The sequence below is a fragment of the Rhinolophus sinicus genome, chromosome 17, assembly GCF_057876585.1.
Source record: "Rhinolophus sinicus isolate RSI-liver-muscle chromosome 17, RSI-T2T, whole genome shotgun sequence".
Taxonomy (NCBI): Eukaryota; Metazoa; Chordata; class Mammalia; order Chiroptera; family Rhinolophidae; genus Rhinolophus; species Rhinolophus sinicus.
Window position 1 is genome coordinate 184349298 of NC_142517.1, and position 21343 is coordinate 184370640.

General features: G+C 43.1%; 1 protein-coding gene across 5 annotated transcripts in view; it reads left to right on the forward strand.

Moving 5' to 3' along the window:
• The window catches only part of KIAA2012 (KIAA2012 ortholog), a 94913-nt gene that overhangs the window by 50590 nt on the left and 22980 nt on the right, over window positions 1-21343 (forward strand). For all 5 annotated transcript variants that reach the window (XM_074340240.2, XM_019726826.3, XM_019726824.3 and 2 more), the window contains one exon: window positions 13989-14126. In XM_074340240.2, coding sequence (XP_074196341.1) covers window positions 13989-14126 — 138 coding nt within the window. The remainder of the gene's footprint in view (window positions 1-13988; window positions 14127-21343) is intronic.

The window sequence follows — 21343 nt, forward strand, 5'->3', positions numbered from 1 at the left end:
TCAGAACTTTTGGGTTCTTGCCCTGGCTTGCTGTGTAACCCTGGGTGAGATTCTTCATCTCTCTGGGCCTCGTTTCCCTCAATAAAATAAGGCAAGTGGACTATAAAGTCACAGAGGTTTCTTAACTCATAGACTTGGAATGTTTTGTCTGGCTCTTCATGTTGGTGAATGAGCTGAATAGGCCTTTCCCTGACTTCTGCAAAGTCATAAAGGGAACAAGGAACACAGAAAGGTATCACCCGTTGAGGCTGCAGGTACTGACTTTGTAGCAATGGGCCCATTTTTTCCACTCCAATTCTTATTTTAATGGGGTGGGGGGAGGTGGTAGAAATCTGTCCCGCTGCCCACACAAGAACGCAGGATATGGTGAGGCCAAAAAGGAACAACAACAGAACCATAGATAGCGGAGTCATACCACTATATTCTCACTGGTAGCTGGTCGAGACACAAAAGCAAACACCCGCCAGTACCCCAACGAGGGGTCTTCCTACACCCCAGTCTCTCTGGCGGCTGGGCGAGACACAGGAAGTAGGATCCACATGATCCGCAATCCAACATCCGTGCTTGCTAATCCCACTTGCTAGCCGCAATCCACGGTCCGCTTTTCTGCCAACCAACCAACCCCCTTGCTAACTCCAACCTGCGCTTGCTAGCTTAGCCACGGCAGTTATATTAGTGGCTCGTGGCTAACCGGTAACAGCTGATGGCCACCCAGCCACAGCGGATGGCCATCTGATTACAGCTGATGGCCATCTAATAACCGAGCCAGCACCTTTCCATGTGAGGCCGAGAGCCTGAAAACGGCTCTCTGGGACTCTGTCCCCACAAATACCAATCAAGAAAGAAATGCAAGGATACCGTGAAGAAAGGAGAAAAATGCTTTGGCTGGATGGGTTAAGAATATCTATTAGTGATTCAAGAACATATGTGCACAAATATTTTGTTTGTTTCTTCATTGGAAGCTTTGAGGCTGGAACTGTTCAAATTCTCATTTAAAGAGACAACTCAAGGGAATTCCTAGAGCTGCACCAGGGTTCTCAAAGAAATGAAGCAGAAGCAGCACAGCTGCAAGGCATTCTCAGGTCTTTGTCTACTGTGTGACAACCTGGGAGAGTGAGGAGGCTTGATCTCTATTTCTCCCTTATCTCCAACTTCATGCCACAGCCTGGCTTTCTCCTCTTTGCTCACGCTCATTAAAACAATAATAATAAAAGTAGTTTTGTTTTCATCTGTGTGCCTAGCTGGGTTCTGTGGAAGGACCTGAACTCTCACTGTTAGAACCCCAGGTCTGGGTCAGGCCTCCGCTGAGGTAAAACACAGCTGAGACATCCCTTCCTGCTACTAAGGAACTACAGAACCAACGTTTGCTTTTTTTTCACATGCCCACTTTGAAGACACTTTTTATAAGGGATTTAGAAGCTTGTCTTTTTTTAAGAGAGTCTATGACTAAGGAAAATGTAATATGCTATATTTTGATAATTCCCCAACTCCAAAGGCCTTGCAAATACCTTATGTACCCTAAACACACTCCAAATTCACACAGCTCCACAGCTATATTTCAGGAGAACTAACATCACCTGCAAAAAATGAGTGGCTCTGTGGGGGCAGAGCCCCAGAAAGTAGTTTCCAGGCTCTCGGCCTCACCTAGACAGGTGCTGGCTCAGGTAGTAAATGGCCATCAACTGTGATTGGATGGCTATCAGCTGTGGCTAGTTGGGCGTCAGCTGTACCCAGTGAGCCATTGGCCACTAATATAACTGCTGTGGCTACGCTAGCAGGAAGAAGAAAAAAAATGGGGGCTAGCAAGAAGATGGTGGCTGGGCTGGCAAGCGCAGATTGCTTTTAGTATGGCTGGTTGCGGACAGTGTGGATCCAGCCTCCAGTGAGAGTATAGTGCCGCCAGCCAGCGAGAATATACTAGTCATGACTCCCCTACCTATGGCTCCGGGGGGAGGGGGGGGTTCCTTTTTGGCCTCACCATATCCTGCTTTCTCTTGTGGGGAGCGGGAGCAGAGACCCCGCAGGCTTCCCTGCATGACAAATGGTGCAGCGAGCAGGGTCTCCCGCATGCCACCCCGCATGACAGGCTCAGTCACGTCAAATTAAGTCCTAGACTGAATTATTAACCTTGCAGTCAGAAAGAGAACACCAAACCAAGGGTCTTAAATTCTAATCCTGGGTTCCTCTGTGAAGCTGTGGTAAACAAGCTTACTCTGAGAACTTCATGTGCCTCCTTTATGAAAGGAGAGAGGCTGTTCCCACCAGAACCTGTAGGTTTGTTCACGTCACAGTAGTTTTATTTTCTTTAGAAATAGCCCCCAAAAGGAAAGCCATTTAAGGAAACATCTAGAGAGCCCCACCAGCCCCCACACAGAGAAAACAGGGGTGGGATGGGGGAGATGGAGGTATCTTCCTTGCCTCCCCCCCCCCCCCCCCGTTACTTCTTGAGGCTAATGGCCTTTTATTAGATTAATCACTGACTTCAATTTTAACTACTTCTTCAACCTACACCATGTAAATGACTAATTTCATGTTTACCATAAAGCATCTGGAAAGGATTTAGAAACAAATCTGCTGCGCAGCAGATTTGTTACCTACCTTGATGGGCTGCTGGCAAATCCAGGGGACTCCTTCCACTGTCACCTTCCCACTCTGAAACAGCCTAGGATATCACACAAAATTGATCTTTATCAGCATCAGCAGTTTCTGCTCTTCCTTTCTGTCAATTCCCTACTGACTCACCTCCTCCCTCCTTTCATTGGGGTCTGACCATATTAGGAGTTCAGTCACATAAAATATTTTCACTTTTTTCTATCACAGCTGCGAGGGGTGGGGGGGAACCCAAAGGTGTAATATTTTGGCATCACCATGCTTTAAGGAGAAGTCACAGACCTAGATTTGGAAAACAATTTCTGACGGGTGGATGAGAGAGAAAGCCAGACGGTGCTTTGCAGACGTGACTGAGTTCATGGATTTACCCGGTTCCGGAAGCTGCCTCCGGATGCCCCCTGCTGGTTGGATTTTAAAACCTCTGCTGTGCGTTTCCTGAGCGGTGTCTGCGCTGTGGAAGGGACCAGAAGGGATTAGGGCTCCTGCTTCCAATACACAGGTGGCAAATCGTGGGACTAGCTCCTGAGGCACCCCTTCCTCACCTGGTCGAGGAGCAGGTCTCGGAGGTAGATCCATAAATAGAAATGAAGGGAGCAACTGACATCAACCACTTCCTAGGAGATGGAGGAGGGGGTTAAGTCGGGGGTAGAGGGGGAAGAAAACTACAAGGCGAAATGTGGAGATGAAAAGAGCAATGAAAAAAGAAAAAGGAGACAAGCGGACACGTTTCAACTCCAAGCTCCCGTTTCCTCTTTCAAATGAACTGCTTCCCCACTGTGAACTGAATCAAGTATTTATGAAGGTATTTTTTGCATATTAATAATAGCTTCTATGGAGCATTGCGAGTTCCGAAGTCCTAAAGGTATGGTGCCCTTTTATAATGCGGGTCCTTCAAACTCCTCATTGAATATGATATTCTCCTTCACAGTTATTTGCCTTTCTGCCTGTGGCTCCTCCTAAGGCCTTTCATTTGATTAAGGGAAATTCGATCCTGGAATACCGTCAAGCCCAAGTACTGCTCTTACCGCGCGCGGTTCTGACATCAATCGCCAGAGAAGCTTTTCCTCTTCCCCAGGGCCCTTCCTTGTAGAGGCTGCAGGTTAGGTGAGGTGACCAGCACCTAAAAAGAGTATTAAAATTGTAAATGAAAATTCTAGGACGAAACGTTCACATATCTGTGCTGTGGGGGACAAAAGTAAAACTTTTGTTTAAAAGTTTAAAAATAATTGCACTGACTACAACAGCATTACTATGTATACTCAGTAAAGATCACATTCAATTTTAAAACAAAAACATTGAGAACCAGTTAGAAAAATAAGCATAAGCCATAAACAATTCAGATAAAAAATAACAGTAATAGAAAACCTGTATGGGAAAATATTCCTTCTGAGTAGCAATTTAAATGCAAATTGAGACAAACTAGAGATACCATTTTATATTTGAGAAGTGTGTCTCCTCTCACTTTTTAAAATGGTAACACCCAGTACTGCCGAGGTTAAGTACTGCTGAGCTTATACACTTCTGGTGGATTGTAATTTGTTTCAATCCATTTGTAAAGCAAAATGACAATATGATTTGTGAGATATGAAAAAATATTCATATCCATTGATTCAGTATTTCTGACTTCTGGGAATTTATTCAAAGGAAAGTCAGCAGAGAAAAAAAAGTGAGTGAAGATGTCCATTGCAGCATTGTCTATATAATAGAGAAAAATTGGAAAGAACCTCAGAGTCCAACATCAGAGAAATGCTAATTATGACATACCCCCTGTGATAGATGTCATTCAGACATTAAAAAATGATGCTTGTTCAGACTAGAAACTGCGATTTAATACTAACAGATTACACGGTATTGCTCAACCTCAACACCACTGACATTTGGGGCCAGATATTCTTTGTGGTGGGGGGCTTTCTTGTCCACTGTCTAATGTTGAGCAGCATCTTTAGCCTCTACCCACTGACTGCCAGGAGCACACCCCGCTCAACCCCAGTTGTAACAATCAAAAAATGTCTCCAGACCTTACCATATATCTCCTGGAGGGCAAAATCACCCCCAAAATGAGAACCACCAAGTTAATTTTAAAAGTGGAAATCAAAGTGATGTCAACTATGACTGCAATATGTAAAAAAAATAATGTACCTATAAGGAAAAGACTTGCAAATAATACATGCAAAAATGTACAGTCATGCTAATTTGAAATTAGGGATGAGTTGAATTTTTTTGTTTTAATTTTACCTTCCTGGTTTTTCTTTTTTTTTTTTTTTAATGTTCCCTGTAAGAAGGAAAACAGATTATGAGGATACCTGATTTTATTCATGGTTTAAAATGATCTATGGGTCACAGTAAACAACAAGTATTCAGCAAGCTAAACAAGGGTCAACACCACAGCGCCATTACTTTTTAACTACTGTTTGTTAAAATTATTTAACATTAATTAGGTTTTTATTAGATTGTTGGATAGGGCTATCAGAATTCTCCTTTTTAGGATCTCAATCCCCTTCAGCATTTTATCCCTCTGATCCTAGATCTTGGGGAACAATGAATTTGCCTCTTTGTCTGAAACGTTTGGATCTCAAAGTATGAAACTCTCTTGTCCATCCAGATCCATCTAAGCTTGGGACAAGAGAGGCTCTGAGCCCACTGGCTTATAGAGCTGTCAGGGCAGAGGGGTTGTCAGTAAAGAGTATCAAAGAACAAGCTCAAACCTTAATTAGATTTCCCAAGAATCGTTGCATCTCTTTGTTTAAAATAAGAAAGAAACCATCTCCCCAGTTTTCACATTGTCAGGTCCCTCTCTTTGTTAGGGAGAGCAAACATCCTTTTTCACTTGCTTTATCTTGGGTTTTGTTTTGTTGCTTTGTAGGGATTAGAACTTTGGTTGTGTCCTAAAAATCCTGTTAAACTGGGTTTATGTCCCTTTTTCCCATTTCACAAAGCCACTTCTATTTTCACCCATGTTGTCTCTTGACTTCAGGTTTCATGAGTTTATGACATTATAAATTCATATTTGATCTTATGTGTCCTAAATTTACCTCTTTTGGATTTCAAAGAGTAGCCTGTAATTCTAGCACGCTGGGATTTGGGTTGAATAAACCTGTGTTTACCCCATCTGTTTCCTTGGTGGTTTCACAGATGGTGTTCCTATCCCCTTTCAGCCTTCCTCTTTCAGGACAAAGGAAAAACACACACACACCTGTAGACACACTAAGTTTTTGTACAAGGATACAAAGATAACCTTTTGTTTCAGTGTCCTTCTAAGCTATAGCCTGCCTTCTGTTGAATTTTTGGGCTGTTATCTAAAAGAACAAGCTACTACTCTTTAAAGACAGGCTTTCTTTCTTTTTTTCTTTTTTAACTGCCTTATTCGCTTTTGTATCCCATGTGTATGGCACAGTTCCTGGCACATGGTAGTTACACAACGTGGGGGGGGGAGGGGGGGATGACAGATAAATATTTTGTTGCGATTAAGGTCCTGGATAGCAAAAGCCCCTAATCTTCTAAATCAGATTCAGAGATTGTGCTTGTTTCATTTCAGTGAGAATGATATGGAAGTTCTGCTGATATTTTGCTATCAATTCATACAATCGCTAGGTACTTCCTGCTGTTGGTTGCCATAGTTTGGTATTTCACTCTCTGGAAAAGCTTTGGGGGGGGTGTAGATTGAAGACGTCATTACGCATCCTTCTTGGGGACCTTTTTGAGGCTGATAAGTAAGATTGGGCCTAGACTAATCCATCTAGAGAACTATCCTTCACTCCCCCTCTTTGTTTCTCATGTCTAAAGCCCTGGCACAGCATTTCCCCCAGCTCCAGGCTCCTTCCCTCTCCCTCCTCTCTCCCTGGTTTTGTAAATAGCTTTGGTTATAGAACTTTGCAAAGGCTTTTTGAAGATCTAAGCAAACTTCGTCTTCTGGTTCAACCTTACCCACAGGATTACTTTGTCAGCCCAAAAACTCCATTGACAATTTAAGGATAATTTACTAAGAAGGGTTTGTTTTTAATTTCAAAAATCAAGAGTTGTATTTGTTGAATTTTCACTTTGACTAGCATTTGTTTCAGTAAGTCTGTGTGTATCGATCTGTTGGCTGCTAGTTTCAACCAGACCCATGATATGTGCCTAGTTACTTTTTTTCTTTTTCCTTTGTATTTTTATTATGGAAAATTTCAAACACCTGCAAAAGTAGAGAGAAGAGAATACATAGTGAACCTCCATGTACCTATCATAAGTTTCAATAGTCCCCCCATTTGGTCCCCATTCTCTTGAGAGGGTCTTTTTCAAGGGTAATATCAACCAATGTTTTTGAGGTTTACTATATGAATGGTTTAGGATTATCTCCCTTAACCCTTACAACATCCCTGTGAAGTAGGTACAGTTATTATCTCCATTTTGCAGATGAAGAAACTGATGTCACAATAGACAAGGCCCCATTCAGTAAGCGGCCTGCCCTAGCAAAGAGGCCCACTGGTTTGGGAATCCCATAAAGCCGCATTGAGATCCCAGCTTCTTCCATACTGTCCATGTGGTTATAGGCGGTTTATTTAATCACTCTGAGGCTCCATTTCCTCATCTGTAAAGGATAATAATATTTCCTTCATGGTGTCATGACAAGGATTAGATGAGACAACATATGGAAAGGGATTCGCACAGTGCTTGTCACTAGGCAATCCCAATAAATTATAATAGTAATTATTATTCTACTCCCCTGCCCTCTGCCTTAGAAACCATTGTTGAACAAAACTTAGAGCTTGTATACAATTAAGGGTTCAGACATGGAAAAAGAGAAGCTTGAAAGTCAGGACTATGAGCCAATCCACCAACTGTTTCCCCCACCTCCTCTCCCCAACCCCCAAACCCAAACACCCCGCCCCCTCCAAATATTCTCCATGCCGTCTGGAATTTAGTTTCACTGCTTGCAATTCTGCCTATTAAAGATTCCTTTGGGTTTCTCATATCTCATTGTGAACTTTTCATAAAAATTGTTTTCCGCCTTGCACCTAAAGGAGCAAAGCTAAAAGCCAGGGGGAGGTGAAGGGCAGGGAATTTTGGAGCTGTAAGCACTAGATCCAGCAGGGTCCCACCCCCCACAGCACTTGGCTGCTGAGGAAAACTTAGAGGTCAGAGAACAAGAGGGCCCAGTGGAGGGGAAGGGGTCAGGAAAGAAAGGAAATGGACATCTTTTTTTCTCTGCTTCCAACCCTCTGCTGTCCCAGCATTACCAGGTCTAGTTCAACTTCTTAGTCCAGCTAAACTGTGGGTTAGATAAGCTTTTATGGGCCAGTGTGGGAATCAAAATACCATGAGTAACATTTATTTTCCTAGTGAAAACTGACTGATTTAAAATAACCTTTTCCTAGTTGAATCAATTTGCAAATTGAGATTCACTATCTCTCGGTTGTCAGAGGGGAAAAGTCACATCAGAGCCAACATCACAAGGAAGTCCCACAGTTTGGGGTTAAAGTTTGGGGTTAGATTTGTTCAGATTTCCCACTCTGCATACCACCACCTCCCATCTCCCAGTCTAAAATAGGATGCGTCATCTCTCAAATACAGGCAAAGTTCCAGCCTGAATATAGCCAGATTCCCCCTCACAGAAAGAGCTAGTTTCTACCTCCCCTGGGGCAGAAGACATCACTATTTTGGCTTAAAATTTTTCTCCTCTAGCTTCTGTGAAGCTAGATAAACAATGATTCTGTGATGTCAACAAAGCACTTAATTAAACTGAGGACAATATCAATTAGAATTCACAGATAAGACTTATTTCCAGATAGTAGAAGCCCTGGACTTAAAGTGTCTTGGGTTTCCTTATTCAAAAGCTCCATGAGGAAAACAGTGAGGTAGGGAAACTGAGGCACAGAAAGCTGAATGACAGCAAAAGTCACCATATGAGTCCCTCACAAAAGCTAAGACCAGAGATTGCAGTGTTTCTCTTCTTAGTCTGTTTGCTAGTTGTTGGGCTAATTTGCTAACCACTCTGGGGGATGTAAAAATCTCTTTCTATCAGGTCGAGGTGTAAAAAAGTAGATGGAGACCAAAATTCATGACAGGAGAGGAACAAGAAAGCTCTTCTCTGGCTTGCAACCAAACGGTGTCTCCACCATGTCTCCTTGTGGAGCTCTTCTAAAACAGTCCTCTCGGCCCATTTCACCAGCACCAAATTGCCCTTAGAACATAAAGAGAGGGCCAGGATGTCAGGTGGCCAAGGGAAGCATGATGAACCCAGGAACATGTGAACCACTGGGCAGACTTGTGGTGGGTGGAACCACGTTGTGGTTTGGTGTCCCTTCTGCTCCTCGAAGAGGCCATGCAGGCAGGCGGGCTGTTGAATTGGGATCCTGCTGTTCCATCTGGCCTCCTGAAGACTAGAGGTCTCCTATGCCTTCGGGCTGGGGAAAGCTAGAGAGACAAGGTCTCAGGGTGGGACCTGGGGGTAGCCAGGGTGGCCGACCTTGCACAAACGAGGTCCTCTCCAAATCGATATTGTATAAGAAGCCCCTGGATCACTCAGATCCCTGCAGGCAGCCCAGTTGTAGGGAGCCCCGTAGAGTTCCATGCCCCACTCAGCCCCATCTGTGTCCCCATTCCTACAGCCCATTTTTAGTTCCACAGGCTGCCATGGGCAAGAAATAACAGCCCGAGAAGGCCAAGCACAGGGAAACCTCCCAGGCCCTTCAGTCCATAGCTCCTGGGAGGAGTGGCCCTTTCCAGGATTTGGTCCCCACCACCCAGCGGGAAATGTGGCTAGGGGGGTTACTCAGAATCCCAGCCCTCCTTTCCCTCAACCTCCAGTAACTAAATCTCTCAGATCTGTCCATCCCCACTAAAATTCAGAGCGCCATCCCACCCCCCCATTCCCCAGGGAGGTAGAAGGACACATTCTCAACCAAGTAGGGGGCCTAGTGGTCCAAAGGAGAGACTGACTCTTTTCCCTTTGTTTGTTCACAGGAGGGGACAAATGCCCTGTGTGCACAGAGGTTTGATGTGACAACTTGATAGACCACATGAGGGTTTCAGCAAAGGCCTCCCAACCCCGCTCTCCATGCATTGAGATAATGGTGGGGTGTGTGCCCCAGCACATTTCAGATCTTGGCTACAAAGGCCCTCCTCCCATCTGTGTTCTTCCTCCAGCTCAGCTTGCCCACAGGTTCCCAGAGACTCTTGGCAGCTTGCTCTCAGGCAGAATGAAGTTGTGAGCTGAGTGGGAGGCAGTTAGACAGCAAGGGTTGCAGCCTCCTTAATGAGGCACAATAGCTCTTCTTGGGGACCCCCAATTAGAAAGGAGTGAGAGAAGTGAAGAGGACAGACCCATATCTGTGGTAGCTCTGTAGGACCCATGAGTGCAGATCTAGCTAGTGGAGTTTAGAATCTCCTTTCTTCCTTAAGGTAAGACTTTCTAATAACTCTAGAGCCAGCCCATGGTAGTGAGCCTTCAAAATATGCAAGCTGAAATGAGGAGGAAAAAATATTGGGGAGAAGCGTTTCTCCTTCAGTTTGTAGCCCAAGATATTATAACCCAAGAGTAAGAAAGGAAGTAATATGTATTTAATGTAACGGACATCCTCTGTAAGTTTTGCTACTTTATATATGTGTGTGTGTGGATATTTGTATACATCTGATAGCTCTCTTTTGTTCTGGCTTTCAACCAAATCACATTATGTTTACATCAAGATAATAATCCTGGGTTTTCCATGGCTCAGTCTGTCAGAGTATAAGATTAGCTCTTGAATTCATTAAGTCATCTTCTTTTAAATGTCAGATCACGTTTTAAATGCCAAGTACTTACGCAACACCTTCTGTGCAATTCAAATCAGCTTTACCAAATTAACTCATTAATCTTTATTGTTTCATTTACTAAAGAGAAAGGTTTCCAGGTGTTTTTAGCAGAGCATAATATTAAAGTATTTACAGGTGAAGGAATGGGTTTTGATTTTTCTGCTAAACATTTCACCTTTCCATCAGTTTTGTGGTCATTCCCACTAAAGTATGCACATAAAAGAAACAAAAAAGCATCAGGCATCTCTTCTTTCTCCTCTTCCCCCATCTTCCTTCCCTTCTGTCTGTCCATGGATTTTCATGTCCCTTCTGCACCTTCAGAGACCTTGACTCTTGGTCACTATTTGTTCTGCTGTCTTTGCTCTCAAAATAGTCCAAGAGCTGCAAGTGTCAATTATGATGGCTCTGTCACTCAGAAAACAGAAGAGTGCCTCACAGGGTCATGGATAGAGCCCAGAAGGCTGGGGCAGAACAGGCCTAGAAATCAGGAATTCTATTTTCCTTTTCAAAAAATCCCTGCCTGGTTTTACATCTAAATAATCAGATACACTGACTACTAAAGATAGATCCTTCCGTAATTGGCTCCTTTACATCATACCCAGCCCTCTGCTCAAATGTCACCTCCTCAGAGATGTCTTCCCAGATCTCCCAAAGGTATGTCCCACCTTCTCCACATCAACCTTCATCTTGTCACCATTTCATTGTCTTCATAGGTTTATTTATCACTATCTAAAATCATCCTACTTATTTGTGTTTGTTTGTTGGACACATACAATATCACTCAATAAATATCAGTTTAATGACTAAATGAAAAACCACCCCAATGCATGGCTTTCTTTCCTGGATTCAACTTTCTGACTTTTTCTCCTCTTCTCATTACCTCTCAGAATCCTCTTCACATATTTAATCTTGTCTTTCTTCTCATCTTCCAAACCCCTTTTCACTATCATTTACTTGTTAGAACGCTTGAGCATAATAAGCAAAAGTAGTACTTCTCATTCCAGTGACTATACAGCCTTCACAGAAAACATTTTATCAAGCTAAAATTGATCGCCCCTAAACATTAGGGAGAGGAGCCATACAGTCAAGAAAATTGTTTTATCAAAAGATTTATAAGTCAAGTGATTTGGAGGGACTTTTCTCAAAAATGCTCAACTCCCCACTCTTCAATCTGAACCCCACATAAGGAGTTAAAGTAATTCCAGCCGTTGGAACTGGTCTTGGCTATGCCTTTTGTCCTCTGGCCTAAAAAGAAAATGTCTGTTGAAGGTAATGGAGAAATTTCCCTCAAATCAATATTGTCTGATTTCTATTATTCCACCCAGTGATTCATGCATGACTTTGGAAGCTAGAAAGCTTGAAAAGCTTTGTCTGATTCTAGTTTGGACCAAATGTTTCATTTGATCTAGAAATAGGGAGGGAGTCTCTCACTCAGAGAAGCTAATCAGATATATGGCTGAGATGACAGAAAAAAAAAAAAAATTGGATATGTATTTGTCCAGAAAAGACTTTATCTCTAGCCACGTTTCAAAACAAAGGAAAAGGGTGTGGGTGTTCATTGGAATGATGGCTGCTTGTGGGGACCCACCTACTGTTAATTCATCATTAATACTTGAAAGTAATATAAATGTTATGGGAGGGAGAGTTTATGACAGCCCAGAGAGTTAGTCTCCTAGAAAATATGGAAATGATCAAATCCACACCCAGGGTGATCTCATGGCACACTAATATATGTGACCCCAGCACATCAGCCCTGGAAAATAACGAATAACTTTTCTTCTTGGGTATGAGGAGCCAGTGCTACGCATAGGACAGGCCTCTGGAGGTCAGCATGTACTTGCTGTAGAGGTGTCTTCGTAGGCCCTCCGCATTTTACCTGAGTTGGGCCACGTGTAGCTTGTGCCCCAGTGTGATTGTTACTCTTTTGTTCAGCATATATGTATCAGGTGTGTATTCACCCAGACCCTGTACCAGGCACTTCTGTTATAGAGGAACCAAACAGTCTGGTTCCTGCCCTCACAGAGCTTACAGTCTAGTGGGGAGGAGAGGTGGCTGCACAAGCACGAGCTTCATTCTGAGCAACGGTGGGAAGTGCCCAGTGCTCTGGGATGCCGTGGGGGTCACAGATGAGCCAGACCTGAAGGGTGAGGAGGAGGTAGATGGATAAACAGGAATTAGAAGAAAGGAGTGTGTTCCCAGGAGAAGGAAGGGCATGTGTGATGGCCTTGCTCCAGGAACTGAAATGTCAGTGTTGATGGGAGCTCTCTGTACTTGCTATTCCCACAGTGAGGTAGACACTTCCCTCAGAAGCCCCATAGAACCTTCCCTAGCCTCCTTCAGAGCTTTGCTTAAACATTGCTTTGTTGTGGGGCCTTCCCTGGCTACCCTGCTTCAAATTGCAGCCTCCACCGCCATTCCCAGATACCCCTCACTCCCCTCTGCTGTATTTTTCTCTGTATCACAAATAACCTTAGACATAACTTATGTTCCACTTGCTTATTATCTCCTGCCTCTCAGTGGAATGTATATGCAATTTTCATGAGGATAGAGACTTCTGTCTGCCTCTTGCTCTGCTGTATTCGCTTTGCCGGGCATAGAAAAGGCACTCTATAAATATTTGTTGAATGACTAAATGAGGCAGGAGAGATAGTCCAGGCCAGGCAAGAAGGGTCTTGTAAACCTTATCAGGGGGTGGCCTTCATCTTGAGGGTAAAGGCCTTTGAAGGTTGTGAGCAGAGTGATGTCCGGTTTGCATTTTGGGAAGATCACCCAGGTTGCAGTATGGGACATGGGCTGGAAAGTAACTTCAGATGGAACTTTGTCGTCCTCTGAAACATGACACCATGTGCATATTGTGGTGACAAGAGAAGGCATGGCCCACAAGATTGGAGAGCCCCTGGGGCCCCCCATACTCCTACATTAGCTCATTCTTCCTTCCCTCTCTGCTAGATTTGTTCAAATCACTCTTCCAACCACAGCAAATACTTTTTCTTTTTCAGCCAAGCAAGCAGTAGATTTATTACAAGGATAGTACACTGTCTAGATGGTGAGAGAGGGCAGGCCTGGAAAAGGGCTGCTGCCCCTCACAGCAAATACATTTTAAGTTTGGAAATAAACTGAAATCTTGCTATAACTTTATTTGCTGCAAAGCAGATTTGATATGTATTCCTGGACGCTATAGAAGGATCAAAAGAATCTCACCAAAAAAGGAGTCTTGGGCAGAGAGTGACTTCAGCTATGCCATTTACCAGCGGGATGGCTGTGGGCAAGTTAATTAACCTCCCAGAGCGTCCTGTTCTTCACCTGTGAAATGGGAATAACAATACCTGCCTTACACACAGGGCTGTTGTAAGGATTAAATAAAGGGATTGCAACCCTGGAACACAGTAGGTCCCTTTTCTCACTTTCCCATTACACCGACTCCAGATATGAATTAATTATTCTGTGTACATATGGGTTCCCTGTGTCTTCCATGGTAAAAATAGGTGTTACTATTAGTGTTCCAACAATGAAAAATTACTTTCTATAAATATTTGGGGATTTGGACTAGCTCTTGTCGGACTGTGTATCATTACTATGAAAGTTGGGCTTTCTGTTTCTCTTTACAGGGAGCCCAGCAGTCCTTGGAGGCAGCAGCTCAGAAGACAGGAGAGCCTCAAAGTTGTGTAAATAAAGGGCTGATATGTTCAAACAGAAGAGAATTTTACACACGCAAGCTGTACATCGACATGATGCCGTTCCTGAAGGTGATCTCACACTGAGAAGAAGAGGGGTTTTATAGACACATACACAGGCATTACAGTTAATACACTTCTGCATGGTACAAAAACAGCTTCAGAAGTCCCTCAGAGTCCCTGCTTTATCAGAAGGGACAGAAAATAGGCAGTTTGTAGCAGACGAAGAAAGAACAAATTAGGATAGTAATCACAGCCAGCCATCAGGGACAAATCAGCTGGGTGTCTGGTTTGGATGGTGGGGGACAGGGAACAGAGATGAGAAAGAATAACCTTGAACCACCTCATAAAACAAGCAAATATAATTCATTTTATCTTGACAGTAGCTAAAATAATTGTTACTGTTGTATCCCTGTAACTTGGTAGAGCTGTTCCTGGTGTAGAGAAGACTGATTCTTGAGTTAACTATTTAGAAGTCAACTTCAAATCCTCTCCCAGATGTTTGACCTTGCTTTCTGTTCTCTAAGAGTTCATTATTCTCCCAAGCTCAGCTGCATCTCTAGTTAAGGGTACTGAGAGTTTCTGTTGTGGGGATGTCATTGTTCCATCTTTTCAATACTCCTTTCTGTGCCACCTAACACAGCACCTGGCACATGGGAGGTGCTCACTAAATGCTCCATAAACTGACCCCCCCCTTTTCATCCCACAGCCCTCTGGCATAGGGACCTCTTCCTACCCATCTTTTCCCCCCTTAGAGCTGAATGAAGTGGAAGCAAAGGACCATGGAGTAAAAGAAACTGCTCAGGAACAAAGCAAGCCTTGGCATGGCAAGATCTTAGATCCTTCATACTACCCTGGAGGACAAAAATCCCAGACCTTTGATAAGAAGTGACTAGAAAAGACAGAACAGAAGAGAAGAAACCAAATAATTGTGAGGTAGATGGGCAGGGACTTCGGAGGTCATGAGGGTCACCCTCCTAACCTCAGCGAATCCAGAGGTCTCATGTTACACCTCTGGAACCCCAGTCTCAGCTCCGCAAGGTGGGGCTTTGATAAGGAGTCATGTATTTGCCCCAAATCTTTTCTCTCCATGGCTGAGCTCTGCTTTCCTCTGTTTACTCTTAGATAGGCTCTTTTCCCATGGTGGACTTCTCTTTTCCAGATCATTCTGGAACTGAATCCCATTGAGCTGACGTGGGTCACATGCCCATACCCAATTGAATCACCATGGCCAGGAGAATGGAATACCCTGACTGGCCTAGCCTGGAGCCACAGGGACTAGGAGTGGGGAGCGGAGGGGTGTCCCAAAAGGAAATCAGGACACATCAAACCAGAATAAGGGAGAATGATTCTGGACGGCAAAACAAAAGATATTTCCTCCAGACATTCAAAATAATTACCTTGATTCTTTACTTTTTGTATTAATTTGGTAGGGCCATGGTAATAAAGTACCATAGACTGAGTGGCTTAAACAACAGAAATTTATTGTCTCACAGTTCTGGAGATTAGAAGTCCAAGATCAAGGTGTCGGTGGGGTTGACTTCTTCTGAGGCCTTTCTCCTGGGCTTGCAGACGGCCACCTTCTCCCTGTGTCTTCACATGGCCTTCCCTTTGTGTGTCCGTGTCCTAATCTCTGCTTATAAGGACACCAGCCATGAATTGGGGACCACCCTGATGACACCATTTTACATTTTTAAAGACCCTGGGTCCAAATGCAGCCACATTCTGAGGTACTGAGGGTAGACTGCAACATATGAATTTTGGAGGAACACAGTTCAGCCCAAAACACTTAAGTTAACGAAACTAAACTTTTTTTCTTAGCAACAGTCCCTTAGGGCTTGACGTATTGTGGTTAGTACTTCCAGGGATGAGATTTTATCATCATTATCACGTTCATTCATTCAACCCATAGTGAGCATCTACTACCTACTATGTGACTGCACTTTCTGGTCATTTCGGATATATCACCAGCAAACAAAAAAAAAGACTGAGATCTTTGTCCTGCTCCAGGCAATGTGTATAGTATATGAAAAGGTGATCGTTGCTATGGAAGTGAGATAAAGGTATATGGAGCATCTAGAGACTGCAGAATTCAGAGTGGGGAATTTTATAGTAATTTTTTGTGCGCTTAGTGTCCACAATGCTTTTGTGTTACACTTTTCATTCATCAATTTTGGCACCAAATTATTATACACTATATTATATACCATATACCATACACATACACAGATACACCACACACATATAATATACCATATTATAGAGGGAAAGGCATTAGTATCCTGAAGGCCCACTTTCCAGTCCACCCTTTTCAAGACTCACAGAAATGGTAATTCAGCCTACTTCTCAGGGGACTCAGAGAACACACACAAGGCTTTCTGACTCCCAGGCCAGTCCCTTGCCCAACGACCAGAACTTTTCTTGGGAATGTTCAGTGTTAACAGCTCTCCTTAGGTAGACCTTCTCCTTGTTGACATGGTAGCTCCTGAATTCTTAGGGATTGCCTTATGGAAAGACATAAATCTCAGGAGCCTATAAGCTAAGAGAAAGATAAACAGAGACTCTCAGCACAAAGTTGTGGCCGAGGTAGGCCCAGGTTGCTATGGGGGAGACTCGTTCATCTCTTGGTTATTACACGTGGAATCCTCCTCAGATTTAAGAGCCTCCTTGTAACACTGAAGGCAACACTACTGGCCCATTTTATAAGATAGCCTGTATCAGGCTTAGATTTAAACATCATTGATCCAGCGTACATCTGCCTCCACATAAAAGTTGAACCCTGTTGTTTTAAAATCTAGTTTTGAAAAAGAAATGGCAATTGATGAATAAATTGGGATAGGGATTTCCCCCCCTAAGGACTTTAATCAATTACCAAGGTTAGGTAGTGGGGCAGAAAATAGCAATAATACCACTTCATGCTAGATACAGCATTGAATGTGCTTATACTGAACATGGACAGCAAAGGGCAGATAAGTTATGCCGAGCAGGTGTGAGGAATGGGGAAAAGCGCCATCTAACAGTCATCACACGGACAGTTGTCACTTGGTGCGTCAAACTCCAGGTAGAGGAACCCGCCCGAAATGGGGTGCCAGACTTTGAGCAGCACACACCCACCCCCACCCCTCCAGTTTGGGGCCAGCGCCAGGTTTTACTTACGCAGGCAGGTGTGGGCACATCCTACCAGGCAGAGGATGATGGCCATTGCCACTGAAACCTGTGGTCATGCAGGCGAGGGACAGCATGGATTTCAGTGAGTGCAAGTAACAGGGAATGATGTTTGGCTTGAGACGTTGTCCAAAGATGGAGCAGGCCCCTCAGGAAAAAAGGTTTTTGGTGCCCGGAGTCCTTTAAACATGCTTTCTTGGCCGCTGGCAGGCGAGCTATAGAGGTATCACAAGCTGGTTTCAAGATACAATTCCAGGACACTTGAATAGTTATGTTGCCAGGAAAAATATTCAGGGCATGGGGTCTGTAATATTTTCAAAAGCAAGAGGCCCAGAATTAATAGTGCATTATTATCGATATTAAATATCAGACCAGGAATTGGGAAGCCCTGGGTCTTCCCTGAGTCTCAGTGACCTTGTAACACTTCTGGGACTCCACTTCCTCTTTAGGAAAATGGAGATAATAATACTGGGACCTCCATAACTACCTGTCAACAGTGGGGCAAGAATTTTATGAAATAATAATTGTCAAAGAATGTGCACATCTGTATGGGATTCAATTCATAAAGGAGAAAGGAACAAATACTGATTGATCTCTGCTAAGAGCCAGGCCCTTCACATATTGAACCTTATTTCATTTTCCCCCCAACCCCCTAACCACCCACCCCCCTTCTTGGTAAATGTGCAGATTGCTACTGTGCAGATGAGGAAACTGAGGATTGGTGAGATGAGATGACGATCTGTGACATGACTGGCAGCAGAGAGAGCTAGGATTCAAAGCCACAAAACCCACAATACCTGATAATATCTGATATTGACGAGGTCTATCTATTCTGTGCCTATGAAGAATTTAATTGTACATTTTTGTTCTGGTTTCAGAACCTGGGAAAGGAATGGAGGTTTAATATATTTTAATCTTAATAACACAAAATATCTTATGATTTTCATAAATTACTTTATTAAGGAAAAAGTATGAGATCTTTTTAATACACATGAAAAGTTATACTACCTTGAAGGTGAGACTCTCAAATGAGATACTGATTTTCTTCCATCTTTAAGAAGGTATTGAAATTAGTCATGTGTTACGTGGTATGTTACATAGAATCTCTGAATGTATTTTCCTAGTTCAGCCCTTTAAGTACTCTGTACAATATTTATTAACACTCCCATTTCACAAATGGAGAGGCTGAGGTTCAACGATAGGTCATGGAGCTGGCTCGCAGCCAACTGGAGCCCCACATCTCACCTCTGCACCCCATGCTCCTCTCTCCTCCCCACAGTTCCTTACGAAAGCCTGCTGTGGGCCTAGAAGTACCATGCTCAGAATGGGTGCTCTGCATGAAGATAGGGGGCAGGACAGATGGAAGGGTCTCCCAGGACAGATGAGAACTTAAGGTCACCTAGCCCAGCCCCTGTCAGTTGAAGAAACTAAGGCTCAGAGGTTAAGTAACTTGCGTGATCTGTAAGGCAGGAAGTGTAGGAGTCAGAGCTTCAGCGCAGGCAGTGGGATTCCAGGACCTGCACCCCAATTGTCTCTCTGGTTTCAGAGCTGCAGTTTGTGTTTACACAGTGTTTGTTTCTATCCCCGCCTACCTACACCCTTCCCCAGTCCTACCACACCAGACTGCTGCCAGTTCTCTTTCTAAATACAGCTTAGTCATTTCCCTGGTTCGCTTGAGATTCCTTACCGTGTCCCCACTGGCCTTCTAGTTAAATCCAAGCATCAAAGATGTATTTCTTTTATAAATAGAAAAATATAACAAATACAATTTTTTTTAAAAAATTCCAAACTGCAACATGCAAGATCTGGCCCATGGCTAATTCACACTGTGCACACACTGCAGTCACCCCAAACTACCCCCTAACCAGCACATGCTGCTTCCTCTGCCAGGAACTGCCCTACTTTCCCTTCTCTGCAACACTTAGCACCATGTCCACTGGTAAACAAACCTTCCCTGGCCTAATTTAGCTTCACCTCCCAGGAGGTCCTGCAAAAACCTGTCATAACCTGTCACAACATTTATCACACTGCATTGCAACCATTGAGATTTCTTGTTGGTTCCCCACAAGTCAGTGAGCTTCTTACAAATAGATCGTTCAGCCCCCAGCGCCTAGCACAGTGCCTGTCACACAACCGACACTCAGTAAATGTTCATGAGCTGACTGAGCAGATGAAGAGCAAATGACTTGGCCAGAACAACAGAGCTGGGATTTGAATTTTCAGTCTTTCAGTTGTTTTTGCTCACTTGTCAAGTATTATTACCTATGTTTCAATCACTTCATTTAGTCATTGCATTTGTAACTCATATTAAAAGTGACATAGCATTTTATTTAGTTATTTTTTTAATTCAAATTTTAAATCCAAAATATACTCAGAGGTTTAAAATGTGTTTGTATAAAAGTGTATGTCTTCTGGCTGCTCAGTCCCCTGCCCTTGGACACAACTGTTGCTAGTTTCCTGTGTATCCTTCTTGAGTTGTAGTCTGCATATATAAAGCAATACAGATAGATAAATACACAGATAGGTAGGTACTTTATACACATTTTAACATATTACACACATTGTTCACAGTCCTACTTTTTTTACTTAATACATCTTGGAGTTTTTTTCTACGTTAATTCATGAAGAGATACTTTTAACAGTTGCATAGTATTCCATTGTATGAATTACTGTCATTTATTTGATGAGTCCATAATCGATGGGACATTTAAGTTGTTTCCAATCTTTTGCAATGAATGACCTTAAGTCATTTCACATGTGTGTTCATGTATGTAAAAATGACTGCTTATTTGACACTTTTCAAAGAAACAGACAAAATTTTAAATTAAGACTATTTTTCTAACAGCGACTCACCAGAAGCTTCTTTCCAAATCCCTGACTCTCTTTCTCTCTCCATCTCCCATATGTGAAATGAGAATATTTCTTGCCCTTGAAGGCTCATAGCTACATGTTGTTAAGCTTGAAGGTTTACCCTTCTTGGCTTCAAAATTCTTCCAAAGGAGGAATCTTATTTCTCCCTTTTAATCCAATTTCTTGTTAGATTAAAAGAATTTATAAACAGGAATTTAAAAAAAATTTATCTCTTTTCTAGTCTTCTAACCTAGCAGTTTACTATGACTGAGACAGGTTTATCCTGCAATATTTTTTTTAAAACCTTACTGCATCAGGCCAAATCTGCTTTGTCTCCAAAATGAGAAATGCAAAAGAAAGAAAATTACTTAACTGCCCTAGCTTTTTTTATGTCAGAATATCTCATCAGCTACAAACACTAAGCTAACAAGTGAGAAACAGGCAGGGTAAAAAGCCATTGAGTGAGAAGAGAATGTCAAACAAATTAGCAGATAATTAATTGTCTCTTCCCAAAGCAGCTAAAGTATTTGATAATAAAGTGGAAAACTGATTGTCACTAAAGAGACTTCCAGGAGAGACTTCCAGGGCTCTCCACATCAGATTCCTTCTTTCTAGCTGACATGAGGCTGTGGATTAAGCAGAAATCCAGGTGACAAAGGCCAAGAGCCGGCCACATCAGACACACAGGGCTTTACTTGGGTCACTGATCCTACCTGCCATGTCACTGGCTACTAAAGAGCTGCTCTTCCGATGCTTTAGAGAGTATTCATTGATTCTCAATCCTGGCTGCATAGTGGAATCACCTAAGAAGCCTTAAAAATGCCCGAGCTCCAGAAAGTCAGATTTTAATGTTTGGGATTAGGTCCTGGGAATCATATTTTTTAAAGCTCCGTGAATAATTCTAATATGCAGCCAGAGTTGAGAACCGCTGTTATGGAGGTTTCTGGACGGTGGGATTGCAAGCAGTTTGTGTGACTTAGAGAAAGAAAGAAGAGGGAATTAAATGTGCTAAGAATCCCAATCCATAATAATCCTAGAAACCCCACAAAAGGCCACTTTGACCCTTTCGCTCCCCTACTTTAAACCCTCAGCTCTCCTACTTTAAACCTTCCATGTGTTCTTAAGGCAAAGACCCAAGACCTTACCTACCTTCAAAGCCTTGGAGGTCTGAGTCCTCCCTCCCTCCATTTGTCTTGGTCTCTGCCCTCATCACACTGGTTATCCCTCAAATCCTGGAGGAGCCCTACTTCTTTGTGCCAGTTGGCCTTTGCCGG